Source organism: Hemicordylus capensis, chromosome 1 (assembly GCF_027244095.1).
Source record: "Hemicordylus capensis ecotype Gifberg chromosome 1, rHemCap1.1.pri, whole genome shotgun sequence".
NCBI lineage: Eukaryota > Metazoa > Chordata > Lepidosauria > Squamata > Cordylidae > Hemicordylus > Hemicordylus capensis.
In genome coordinates this window covers 186,013,755-186,027,217 of record NC_069657.1, presented here as the reverse complement: position 1 = coordinate 186,027,217, position 13,463 = coordinate 186,013,755, and the positions used below count along the sequence as shown (strand labels likewise).

Genomic DNA, 13,463 nt, shown 5'->3' with positions numbered 1-13,463 from the left:
CCTGGGCGCCGTTTTCCCTAGTTATGCCTCTGCCTGCAACCTTGGAGAAAGGTGCAATGTCTGCCCAATGGTCTGACTTGAGAGAAGGCAGCTTCCTATGTTTGTATGTGTGTCAAGTTTATTTTCAGGTTTGTTTCCCACCTTAGATGTTTCTTTGGCTTGTGTAAGTGTACTGTACTTATTTCCGCTGTCACCCTGATAACATGGCATTGCAGAAGTGTGGAGGGTTTGTTACAGAAATCACTCAGTCAGATATACTTTAAAACAAGAAGTATTTCTATTTATTAAAAGGTGTTATCCGATGTTTGTTTGTTTCACTACTGATTAGTAGGGCTGAAATCTTGCTTGGTTACAAAGGTGATGATTTGAACTTCTCACCGCACTAAGTTGCTTTACACACAGTTTATTAGGCTTTTCACCTTTGAACCCAGGCCAGAACTACACTTCATGACCCAGTCTTTATTACAAACTGTCCCAATAACCCAGTCCTTAATTTTTTTTAGACTGTCGTCTTTGAGTCTCAGAACACCTCCTCTTTGAGACTACTCCTACCCATACCTAAATAACTGAACTTACTTCCAACTTCTGTCACTCTCTGTCTCTTATGATTGATAGCTCCAAAGAGTTCTAAGCCAATTTACATAAAAGGCCTGCACCATTTCATCACAAAATGCAGCTGCAATTTTCACTTAGATGCAAACCTTTTTCGTGTGTGTGCAATTTGCCTTGATGTTGTTGAAATTGTTGGGAGCACATAAATAACTTGCTGTAGGGAGCTGTCTCCACAAGGTTGCACTTCAAGTGACAATCACACTGCTATTCACATATTTCTTTAATTTTTATTACAGCCGTTGGCCAGCCAAGAGATAAAAATCAGAATAACAAATATAACTAATATACACAAATAATAACTGATAACAACACACAATAATACAGTATACAAGCATCCAGAATAGATTACTTTAAAAACAGTAAAACAGCTCCTAAAATTGAGACCTTAATCTCATAGCAATATAAAAAATTTTTGGCCACTTTTGTGATCTCACAGCTTGTATCCGCAAGGCAATATTGTGTATAAAAAAGCTCACACCTTCCAGGAAATCTAACTAACAGGGGGGAAATAAGTTCTTCTCTGAAACCTTGATACAAAGAACAATATAACAGAACATGGGTAACAGTTTCCAGGAGGCCAGAGCCACAGGGGCAGAAAACTGTAGCTGAAGAATCCTTAGCGAACCTCCTTGCCAAAAGAGAGGAGGGCAGCACACTTAAGCGAGCCCGAGCAAACCCAATCAGAAACTTGGAAAAGTGAAGCGTTGTTAGATAATTTGCACCTCTATCTCCCATAGGGGGGGAAATCCCAAAATGTAGGGGAGAGCAGGTCCTGTTAGCTGAAGACATACTATTCACATATGAATTTGAGCTCTGTATGATCCCCATGCTCTCTTTCCTGCTGTTGCTCCCCTGCAAGTGGCATTTAGAGGCATCTCACCTCTTAGGCTGAAGGTGGCCTATGGCCCTTAGACTGGTAGCCACTGAGAGACTTGTCCTTCATGGTTTTATCTAACCCTTCTTAAAGCCATCCAGGCTGGTGGCTGTCACCACAACTTGTGGCAGAGGATTCCATAGGTTAATTATGCATCATGTGGAAAAGTACGTCCGTTTGTCAGTCCTACATTTCTTGGCAATCAGTTTTTTGGGATGACCCTTGGTTCTAACGTTACGCAAGAAAGACAAAAATTTCTCTCTATTTAATCTCTCCACACCATATATAATTTTATTAACCTCTATCATGTCAACCCTCCGTCATCTTTTTTTCTAAGAAGACCAAGGATTTGCTCCTCTGTCTCCATCAGTTTTTAGAAAGCGTGTGATATCTTGGCTTTTTACCCAGGCTTTTATATGATTGTCTCTGCTGCTGTTTCTTTGTATTTTGTATGGTTATAATGTGCTTGTATTTTAAATCCTTTTAGTCAGATCTATGTTTTTATATTCTAGCTTAATATTTTAACTGTGTAATTTTCATAGTCTTGTTTTAATTTTTCTGTGTGAACCACCTTGGGGTTGTTTTAATAGAAGGCGGTATACAAATTTAACAATAAATAAATAAACTAAAAAGCCCCAGGTGTTGTAGCCTTACCTTGTAAGGAAGGTGCTCTAGGCCCCAATCATCTTGGTTGCCCTCTTCTGCACCTTCTCCAGTTCTATAATGTCTTTTTTGAGGTATGGTGATCAGAACTGTAGCAATAGCACTTACATTTTTATACTGCTCTATAGCTGGAAGCTCTCTAAGCGGTTTACAATGATTTAGCATATTGCCCCCCAACATTCTGGGTACTCATTTTACCGACCTCAGAAGGATGGAAGACTGAGTCAACCTTGAGCCCCTTGGTCAGGATTGAACTTGTAACCTTCTGGTTACAGGGCGGCAGTTTTACCACTGCGCCACCAGGGGCTCAGATTATGTGATATCATTTGTTGTAATTGTTGCTCAATTTGTAGAGCTGGATTGAGACAAATAAAGTTCTATTCATTTGTAAAAATGTTGTATATTCACAGCAAGTTGATCCAGAATGGGAATGGAGAGGTGTAGCAGAATGCACATCCCAGAGTACTCTCTCATATATTAAATCCTAATTTTGGAAGTTATTACTGGTTTAAGCATATAGCTGGAATTGTGGGGGGTGGGGAAGAGGAACCTGGCAGGTCGTAGGGTATAACAGAAAGGAAGGACACTGAGAATCCAGGCATCTGAAATCGGTTATTTGCTTAGAAGCAGAGGTGTGCATGAACCAAAGTTCGATTGGGTGCGGAGCGGGGAGTGGGAGTTTTAAGAAAGAGAGAGAAGATCCTTGCCTGTGAAGGCACTGCCCCATGTAGGTTCCTTCTGGGACAGCTGGCTCTTGACCCAAGGACCCCTGCACGGTGCCAGCACACACACACATTATTATTATTATTATTATTATTATTATTATTATTATTATTATTATTACATTTATATCCCGCTCTTCCTCCAAGGAGCCCAGAGCGGTGTACTACATACTTGAGTTTCTCTTTCACAACAACCCTGTGAAGTAGGCTAGGCTGAGAGAGAAGTGACTGGCCCAGAGTCACCCAGCTAGTATCATGGCTGAATGGGGATTTGAACTTGGGTCTCCCCGGTCCTAGTCCAGCACTCTAACCACTACACCACGCTGGCTCACATGGTGTCTGGGCATGCACAGATGCCATCTGCATGGTCAGCATGGTGTTGCTGACCATGCACATGGCGCCTGTGCATGTGTGGACATCATGTGCATGCTGGGACCGTGCGGGGGTACTTGGGCGGAGTGCTTCTCCATCAGGAAGCTGCGTGGGGCAGTGGAGAGCAGGTAAAGACCTGCTCTCCTCTTTCCAAATGTTCCCACTTCCTGGTCCCCTCCCCAAGCCAAACTTGTGCTCAAACCGCAGTTCGTGCACACACCTACTTAGGACAGCTGTTAGGACTCCTATGAGTATTTTTACACTTATACTAAAGGAGATTTTGCTTGGTGGGGCATCAACCGGGGACTTTTACTATCATGTGCAAGGTTTCCTGACCGTCCTAGGTCAAATATTGATTGATGATTTGATTTATATACCACCCTTCCAAAAATCACATCATATTTGCAGATGCTTTTCCCCCTTTGCCTGTTCCGTCTGGTAGAACACCAGATTTGAACAAACTTGATTTGAACTAACTTAGCATGTTTTCCTGGATGAATTGTCTTCCCTGTAATAGAATTCTGGGAAACGTTACTGTCAGGGGGCTGGATGACCAAGTTTTGCAGCTTTTCCCATAGCTTCACTTTCTGTTTGTCAGGCTCCTGTTCAAGTCCTAGAGCAGAAGCAGTTAAAAAGCTAGCAGCGATGTATCTTTTCTTTTCCTTCCTACATTCTGTTTCCTCTACCCTCCCTATTTCTCCAGAGGTAGAAGGCTTCCATTCTGCCTGCATTTCCCTGCTCAGCAACACGCTGCATTGAGCTGCAGTGCTGAGTCCTCCACCCACAGGTCTTGTTACGCAGCCAGTGTTTGAAAGACCAGGACACTCACACAGAAGACATTTACACACATGTGCCAGGACGTTGATGATTGGTTAAGGTTCTCTATATCTCTTAGAACAATGGGTTCCATGACATTTAAAGTGGCCCTAGTAATTTTTGCATTTGTACTACATCTCTCTCTTAGGAATGGTAGAAGAATACCAGTTACCTTATTATGATGCTGTGCCTTCTGACCCCTCAATAGAAGATATGAAAAAGGTAGTGTGTGAGCAAAAACTTAGGCCAAATATTCCAAACCAGTGGCAAAGCTGTGAGGTAAATATTTTCCTGTTTCTTTTTATTTTATTGCAGCTTTTACTGCATATCTTAAGACAGCACATTTTCAGTTGGGACAAGAGGCACAAATTGACCAGCACTGGTGATATTTTTTCTTCAGTGGCTGCATATGCACTTCAAAAGTACTAAACAGGAATAGATGACTGACATCCAGAGCAACAGACTGCTGGCTGAGTGAGCAAATTTGCAATAACAAATTTGCCCCTCTGAGGAAGAGGGGCATGCTCCCTTAGGAGAAACCCCTCCCTTGGGTGATACTCCCATATCCTCTCACACAGAGGATATTCCTCCGAGGGTTGGGGGCCTCCTAGTAGTCGGTGATTCAATTGTGAGGGGCATGGGTTTTTGACCTGAGTGTAGACTGCATAGTGACTTGCCTGCCTGGTGTGAAGGCTGAGGATGTCACGTGGCATCTAGATAGGCTGTAAGGCAGTGCTGGGGAGGAGCTGGCTGTTGTGGTGCATGTTGGCATCAATGATGTTGGGAAATGTAGTCTTGGAAGCCAAATTTGGGCAGCTAGGTAGCAAACTGAAGCCCAGGACCCCTAGGGTAGTGTTCTCTGAAGTGCTACTTGTTCCATGCACAGGGACAGTGAGACAGGCAGAGCTGAGGGGTCTCAATGTGTGGATGGGAAGTCGGTGCCAGGAGGCAGGGTTTGGATTTGTTAGGCATTGGGATACATCTTGGGGCAAGCAAAGCCTGTACAAAAGGGACGGACTCCACTTGAACCAAGATGAAACTATGCTGCTGGCGCTTAAAATAAAAAAGGTCACAGAGCAGCTTTTAAAATGATGCCTGAGGGATTGCCAAGAGGAAGTGGATGGTTTCTGGTTGGGCAAGCAAAATCCACTAGCTGCGAAGGTGCAAATATATCAGATAAACTAGAAGGCGACAGAGCAGAACCAGGAGTAGAGCAGATGGGCAAAAAAATGACAGTTGGTCAAAAAGGTCAACTGACAGGAGATAGCACGTGCCGCCACCACCAGGTAAGAGACTCGGCGTATAGGTGTTTATATATATACATACCAGTGCCAGAAGGATGTTCTGATCTGTCTTGAAAAACTAAAGATACACAAATCACCAGGGCCAGATGGCATCCACCCAAGAGTTCTGAAGGACAAATGTGAAATTGCTGATCTCCTAGCAAAAATATGTAGCTTGTCCCTAAGATCAGGCTCTGTGCCAGAGGACTGGAAAGTAGCTAATGTAGCTAACTCCCATTTTCAAAAAGGGATCCAGGTGGGATCTGGGAAATTACAGGCCAGTTAGCTTAGCCTGTGTGCCAGGTAAATTGATGGAAAACGTACTTAAGGACAAATTGTTAAACATATAGAAAAACAGGCCTTGCTGAAGGAGAACCAGTATGGTTTCTGCAAGGGCAAGTCTTGCCTCACTAACCTTTTGGAGTTCTTTGTGAGTGTCAACTGGCATGTACATAAAGGTGATCTGGTTGACATAATATCTAGGGATCATTAGGAAGGGAATTGAAAACAAAAATGCTAATATTATAATGCCTTTATACAAAACTATGGTATGGTCATATTTGGAGTACTACGTGCAGTTCTGTTCACCATACCTTATTTATTTATTATTTATTATTAAAACTTTTATACCGCCCTTCCAAAAGGCTCAGGGCGGTTTACATTAAAACTTAAGATGTCCTTCTATAATATTAGCATTTTTGTTTTCAATCCCCTTCCTAATAATCCCTAGCATGGAATTTGCCTTCTTCACAGCTGCCACACATTGAGTCAACACTTTCAATGAGCTGTCCACCACGACCCCAAGATCTCTCCTGGTCAGTCACTGACAGCTCAGACCCCATTAATGTGTATGTGACCAACCAAGATGATCAGGGACCTGGATCACCTTCCTTATGAGGCAAGGCTACAGCATCTGGGGATTTTTAGCTTGGAAAAGAGGCAACTACGGGGTGACATGATAAAATTGCATAAAATTATGCATGGAGTAGGGAGTGTGGACAAAGGGAATCTTTTCTCCCTCTCTCACAACACTAGAACCAGGGGGTCATCCTATGAAACTGAAGGCCAGGAATTTTAGGACCAACAAAAGGAAGTTCTTTTTCACACAGTGTGTGATTAATCTATGGAATTCTCTGCCATGGTAAGTGGTGATGGCCACTAGCTTGGATGGCTTTAAAAGGAGCTTGGACAAATTCATGGAGGACAGATCTATCAATGGCTACTAGTCTGAGGGCTATAGGCCACCTCCAGCCTCAGAGGCAAGATGCCTCTAAATACCAGTTGCAGGGGAGCAACAGCAAGAGAGAGGGCATGCTCTCATCTCTTGCCTGTGGGATTCTCAGAGACATCTGGTGGGCCACTGTGGGAAACAGGATGCTGGATTGGATGGGCCTTAGGCCTGATCTAGCAGGGCCATTGTTATGTAGTGCAAACTTAGTTGCATTTTTTTTAAAAAAAGGGGGATTTGCAGAATTATACACTTGTGCAAATGTCTCCGTTAAAACAATGAGGTATGCCACAGTTGTGCAACTTGGGAACATAGGAAGCTGCCTAATATCGAGTCAGGCCATTGGTCCATCTAGCTCAGTATTGTCTACACAGACTGGCAGCAGCTTCTCCAAGGTTGCGGTAGGAGTCTCTCTTAGCCCTGTCTTGGAGATTCCAGGGAGGCAACTTGGAACCTTCTGCATGCAAGCATTTAGGTGCTCTTCCCAGAGTGGCCCCATCCCCTAAGGGGAATATCTTATAGTGCTGCTCACACATGTAATGTCCCTTTGAAATGCAAACCAAACCTTTGCTTAGTAAAGGGGACAATTCATGCTTGCTACCACAAGACCAGCTCTCCTCCTTGGGTGGTGGTCCTCCTGTTGCACAAGCATGCGTTCAATAGTGCAACACTAATCTGCTCCAGATTTTGTGAAACAGTTTTGCACTAGGGCAATGTCCTTCCACCAGCAGTTGTTGCTCTGTATTTAGGCCAGGAGGAGGAGACATTGTTTGGCCCCAGCAGCCTTTTCCAATTCCAGGGCTTAATCTTAGGAAAAATGAGTACTAACAAATAGCAAAGTGACTCAGACAAGGCAGGGAATATCCTGACCAAATATCTGGAATTTAGGGACAAAGGTATGACTTGCAGGCAGCAGGAGTACTAGCAATGTTCTGTCTAAAAGTTATCCACCAGATGTAAACGAGGAGAAGGACATCACCATATGAGTCACAACAGAAAGCTGACTTACTTTGGCTATAATTCTGGTGACAATCTGGAACACGTATTATACATATACTTTTGACAGAAGTTTCCATCAATTAAGTACTGTTAATTTTGTATATGGTTTCTAGCAACAGTAGACAGACCTGGTCATAGAAATGCTGTCCCACATAACACACAGCTCACATTAAGTGCAGCGTAACGTCAGCGGTTCAGCGCTGCCCACACTGCTGTGTTTAGCATTTTGAAATCTCCCCTTGTCTACTGGCAGAGTTTTGTACTGTGCAGAAACATAGCAGCGAATCCGGATGTCCTTCTCTTACTCTGCTTTGCTTTCTCTCAAGGTACTCAGAGTAATGGGCCGAATAATGCGTGAGTGCTGGTACGCCAACGGGGCAGCTCGACTGACAGCTCTTCGCATTAAGAAGACCATTTCTCAACTCTGTGTACAAGACAATTCCAAAGCTTAAGTTTGCACATCCCACTGGAATAGAGAAGGAAGGGAATCATTGGTGTTTCTTTTCGTTTTTGCGTTACTTTGATTTTCCTCTACCTCACATGGCACAGAGTACAGTATTGAAGAGCCCCAACCAGAGCACTGGAAGGTACCTTCATTGGTTGTTCAAAGTTAGAATTAATTTTTGGTTGATGCATTATGGTCAGCCTACCTTGACTTCTAAATGAAAGTGATTTTTTTTTTAGGGATGTGCGACATGATGGACAAAAGTGTTCCATGTGTTAACATGACCCCCCCCAACCCCTGCCACCCCAGTATATGAACCTCAATGAAGATATGAAGCTGCGTTATACTGAACCAGGTCAGGTCTTCCTAGGTCAGGGCTCCTCAGCTTCAGCCCTCCTGCAGATGTTGGCCTACAGCTCGCATAACCCCCGGCTATTGGCCACTGTGACTGGGATTATGGGAGCTGTAGTCCAAAAACAGCTGGGGGACTGAGCAGGCCTGATCTAGGTCAATATTGTCTACAGTGACTGGCAGTGATCCTCTAGGGTTTCAGATGGGGTCCTTCCCAGCCCCACTTGAAGATCCCAGGGATAGTACTTGGGACCTTCTGCTTTTAAACCAGGTGCTCTGCTACTGAGCTACTATTCCACTACCCAAAACCCCAGGGAGCATCTGAGGACTGAATATCACATGCAAGGGTCATGTCATCAAGGCAGAGCACTTTTGTAGTCTGCAATCATGGCATCCCAGCAACTGAAGAAACAGTATTAAGATTCATTGTTGTTCATAAGGTTTGTATTATATTTGAAACCTGAATGTACTAAGTGTATCTTTTGCTTACCTGATCCACACACATTTTATCCCTTCTGTGAATGTTATGAGAAGCATAGCTTTCTTGTTAATCTACAGATTTTGTATACTTTATGAGGCTTCTCAAGATATTAGGCCTGGAACATCCTTCTAGGATCTCAAATAGGCCAGAGGCCTGTATTTCAAAATCTCCAAGGGATTTTGAGCCTTAATGACTTATCCTACAGGTATGTCGAGCTTCCTGTGTTCCCTCTGACCTGCTGAAGGCTGCTGATGGTGAAACCCTCAATGGCACTGGTGCAACACAGAGAGCAGGCACCCCTTCTGGCCAAATTTAGAATGCATTAAGTTTGTGTATTCTAAACTGAGAATTAGTAGCCTTTTATGGCAGTAGAAAAAGTGCACAAAGGGAAGCAGCCAGACTGTTAGCCTCCCAGCAGAAGAGAAACAGACCAAATCAACCAAGGTGTTTGAAGAATTTCCCAAAGAATCTTGTAGAATAGCTGCTGCAATGTGTATATCATTTTGTTTTTGTCTCATCTTTATTATCCAGATAAGAGAGAGAGATAAAACTGAACATATATACTGTGAAACTAAACTTTTTATTCTATTGTTTGTTGCCTTAAAGGCAGCCATTTATTTAATGCTTCAGGTGCAACTTTATAGTTGAATGTTGGAAACTGCGTTTGTTACATATCTTTTGCTTTCAGACTTTGTTCTCTGAACTAATTGTTCCAAAATCTTAGCTAAGGACCAGTATTAGTAGGATGAAAATGGATAGTATGCTGGGTAGTGCCAAGAGGTATAATGGGGCAATATACTATGTATAATAATCATAGAATTGGAGGCGGTCTTGTAGGCCCTCTAGTGGAACCCTTTGAAAATCAAATTCTTATACACAGTGGCTGACATTCTGCGCAGTGAGACACGAGTGGTACAGACCCTGCTGGGCTGCTATTCTGTTTGCAATGCTGTGCCCATTATTTCCAGCAATCATTGTGTCATGCAACTGGGATTGTACAATTTTAAACAGCAGCACACCAGACTTGTCTTGCAACACTTCAGACATTATTTTAGATGTGGGAGTGTATGTAGTGTCCATGTTTTGCTGTGTGTAATGTCAGCCATTATTTTTTACATTTCTATTATACCTTTTCCCAGGATGGTGTGTATGGTTCTCCCCACTCCCCCCAGTATCCTCACAACAACTCTGTGAAATATATTAGGCTGAGATATAGTGATACGAGATATAGTGACCAGCCTAGAATCATCCAGTGAGCTTCATGGCTGAGTGAACCTAGGTATGCCTGCTCCTGGCTTGACATATTCACCACTCCACCGCATTGGCTCTCTTATTTGACTGAGGAAAAGCCAATTATTTGAAACAATAAGCCTGGAGTGTTGTTGTTTTTTAAGAGAAGAGAAGAATGTGCAGTTTTATGCAGGATTGCATTGATTCAAATAGAAAGGGGTGGAAGGAAAGAAGTGGTGTCTGATCATCACAGATGGCAGGTAGCCAAAATGATCTGCCAAATGTTCCTTCCATGAGAATGATTTTCTGTGTTGAAAGACTGCTATCATTAGAAAATCCTTGTCTCTCAGGTTGTTAACAGCAGAACAACAGGGACATCATCAGTAGTAGTATTCAAATTTAGTTTGGGATCTGGGGGAAAACACCCTTAAAAGAACAGTGGTTAAGAAATGGTGAAATAGTTTATTTAACTGCAAATAAACATCTTGAGGTTTACTTTTTAAAGCAATCATAAGTCTTTACACCTCTTCTGAGCTGGAGTTCTAAAGTATGGTTGACAATGAGAGGATGATTTTCAATTAGATTTTCATATGCTAGCCCTTTTGAAATGAATAAATATAATTTGTGCCAGTAGAACAGTAAAAAGATGGATCTTGGGGTTGCTGGTTGTCTCATGACATCACTGTTGCCTCACAATGATTGATTCCAACTCAGACTAGTTTTTCCACCATAGCGCTGCCAAACCCATCTTACAGTACCAGCAGAGCATGTACACTGGCTTGTGATTTTGGTGCAGCAGATGATGGCATTATGTTGGTAGGAGGTTTATTGTAGCCCAGAGCTGCACAACTTTGGCCCTCAAACTGTTGTTGGACTACAACTCCCATCATCCCTAGCCACATTGGCCAATAGTCATATATGACCCATCTTTATTGTGTGAGTTGACATCTGATGATATCTGTGAGTTGACATCTGATGGTAATTAATGGAGCATTCATACATGCAAACCATCATTTGCAACATTCATACATGCAACCATCATTTACAACCGTCAGTGAATGGTCATCATGCATGTGTGAATGAGCCCATTTGGTGGTTGTGTCAGTCACAGGACTGGTCTTTAAATTTGCGTCTTGCATTTTTGTGGATCAGACACTCGCTCTCCCACCACTCATTTGCCATATGCTTATGCTGCCTTGGCATTTTAATGCTTTCTGCTAGTGCAAAAATACCAGGCAGAAAAAGATGCCTAGTAAGTGGGGATCTTGCACCTATTCCCTGTTCTTTAGGTCAGGGTTTCTCAACATGTGGGTCCCCGATGTTATTGGCCTTCAACTCCCATAATCCCTAGTCCCAGTGGCCTTTGGCTGGGAATTATGGGAGTTGAAGTCCAATTACATCTGGGGACCCACATGTTGAGAATCGCTGCTTTAGGTATTGCTGGTATAGTTTTGAAATCTGGTTTTATGAAGTACCATGTCTATTTCTTGTGCCATTCTGTGTCATTCTAATGTGAATAATGAGTTGCCTTGCAGAAAACATCTTTAACTGGATGCTGCCACAAGCTGCATATTTGTGTTTTGAAATACTGTATTAAGGATAAGCCTGTGCCATGACGTCCTTATATGTATGATGCTTTTTGGAAGAAATACATCCATTTAAGTTTTAAAAGGCACCACAAATGTATGGTTCTACCAGGAGATAAAATTTAAAAGGTAGAAAATATTTCTACAGAATAAGATGGAAGTGCAATAAATTGAATCCAAAGGATCTGAATGTATTATCTATGCATTAGATGCATAGTCTACGTTTTGAAGAAAGCATAGCTCTTAGAGTTCAAGTGATGCTAAAAGGTAGGGCAGAGCTCCATTCTGGATGGGGATTGGGTAGTGTTTCTATCCGCAAATCTCCATAAGAGTTGTGCATTTGATAGAAATAGGAATATTTTTAATCTAAGGCAACTTTAAGCTTCAAAGTTAGTTATGGAATTGAGTAAGTCTTCATACTGTACATGGTTTAACCTCCTCATGTATACTGTAACAAGTAAAAATATTTATTTTTTTAAACATTGCTTAATATTGCTGCTGCTTCTGGTTGTAAATAATGTGTTTGAATGTTGTATTTTTGTATATCTACTTTTTTCTGAAAGTGTATTTTTGTAAAGCAGCCATTTTGCTGTATTAAGCCCTCTTTGCCATTGTTTCTGTGAAGCATAACCTCTTTTAAATAATAAAAAACAAGATGTCTAGGAGATGTGTGCTGTTTTGTTGCAGTCTTTAAAAACCCAGTTGATATTCAGTGGATGCAGATGAACAGATTTACCACTCAGTCATTGGGATTATGTCTTCCTTCACTATACAAAACCTAGCCCTCTTTTGTTTACCACAAAGCTCTGCTTGCTGTTTGAAGCTCTCTGCCTCCTCTTGTCTCTGTGTGATTTGCTGATAACTACAGAGGCAACTTGATTAACAAGTTAATAATGGGCTTCAGAAAGTGGCCCGTTTTGTCTTACATTTGTCTCACTATCAGTGAGACAAATACTTTAAGATGCTGATCTGAGAGGATCAAGCTGCTTTCTCTTGATCTGTGAGGGTTTTCATTTGAATCATTCACTTGGTTGATTTCCCCTTTTGTTTCCCTTACCTACTTCCCCTTGGCTTACACCCTGTTTGCCTCAAAGGAGAAAGATTGTTTTGGTTTTGGAGAACTAGGCATTGAATTTCTTCCTCATACACTTTCCTGAGATGATCCTTGCAAAGGTAAGAATATCAGCCATAGTGAACATCTGCAACCCCATGCATTGCTGCAGGAAAAGTGCAGTAGCCTAGTGGTGGGGCACATACTTTACATGCAGATTGTCCCTAGTTCAATCCCAGCCACCTCCCTGTCCAAAACCCTGCTGCCAGTCAGTCTAAGCAGGCATGCATCCAGGACGCGAGCGGCCAGTGCCCAGCCATGGTGCGGCAGCCCTCTCACCCCGCCCCCATGTCTGATGTGGGATGCAGGGGGCATGGTCTAGCTCCCGAACGGAGCAGTGTGGCTCTGTTCAGCAATTAGAGCCTAGCCGGCGGCAGAGAAGAGTCTCTACTGGCCGCGCTGCGAAAGCAGCACCAGCCATTTAACTCCCCGCATCTGACAGACGTTGGGGGTGTGTGTGTCGGGGCCGTGAGGCATGGCCCCTGATTGGCGGAGGCCCGGGTTCTTTGAGCCAGTTCACCCAATGGTGGCTCCAGCCCTGAGTCTAAGGTCTCATTATAAAAGACAGTTTCTAGGGCTGTGCAGAACATTCTGACCCAAAATAGGCCGTTTCGAGTGTTTTGATCTCAAAACAATGCCCTTCAAACTTGATTTGTATGATAAGGCCAACCAAGAAGCAAGGAGATCACA

The 13,463-nt window shown here is 42.8% G+C and overlaps 1 protein-coding gene across 2 annotated transcripts in view; it reads left to right on the top strand.

Moving 5' to 3' along the window:
• Positions 1 to 12,327, top strand: part of ACVR1C (activin A receptor type 1C) — an 80,416-nt gene extending 68,089 nt beyond the window's left edge. For both annotated transcript variants that reach the window (XM_053259751.1, XM_053259743.1), the window contains 2 exons: positions 4,208 to 4,338; positions 7,896 to 12,327. In XM_053259751.1, coding sequence (XP_053115726.1) covers positions 4,208 to 4,338; positions 7,896 to 8,021 — 257 coding nt within the window. In that variant the 3' untranslated portion in view covers positions 8,022 to 12,327. The remainder of the gene's footprint in view (positions 1 to 4,207; positions 4,339 to 7,895) is intronic.
• Positions 12,328 to 13,463: the final 1,136 nt, after the last annotated feature.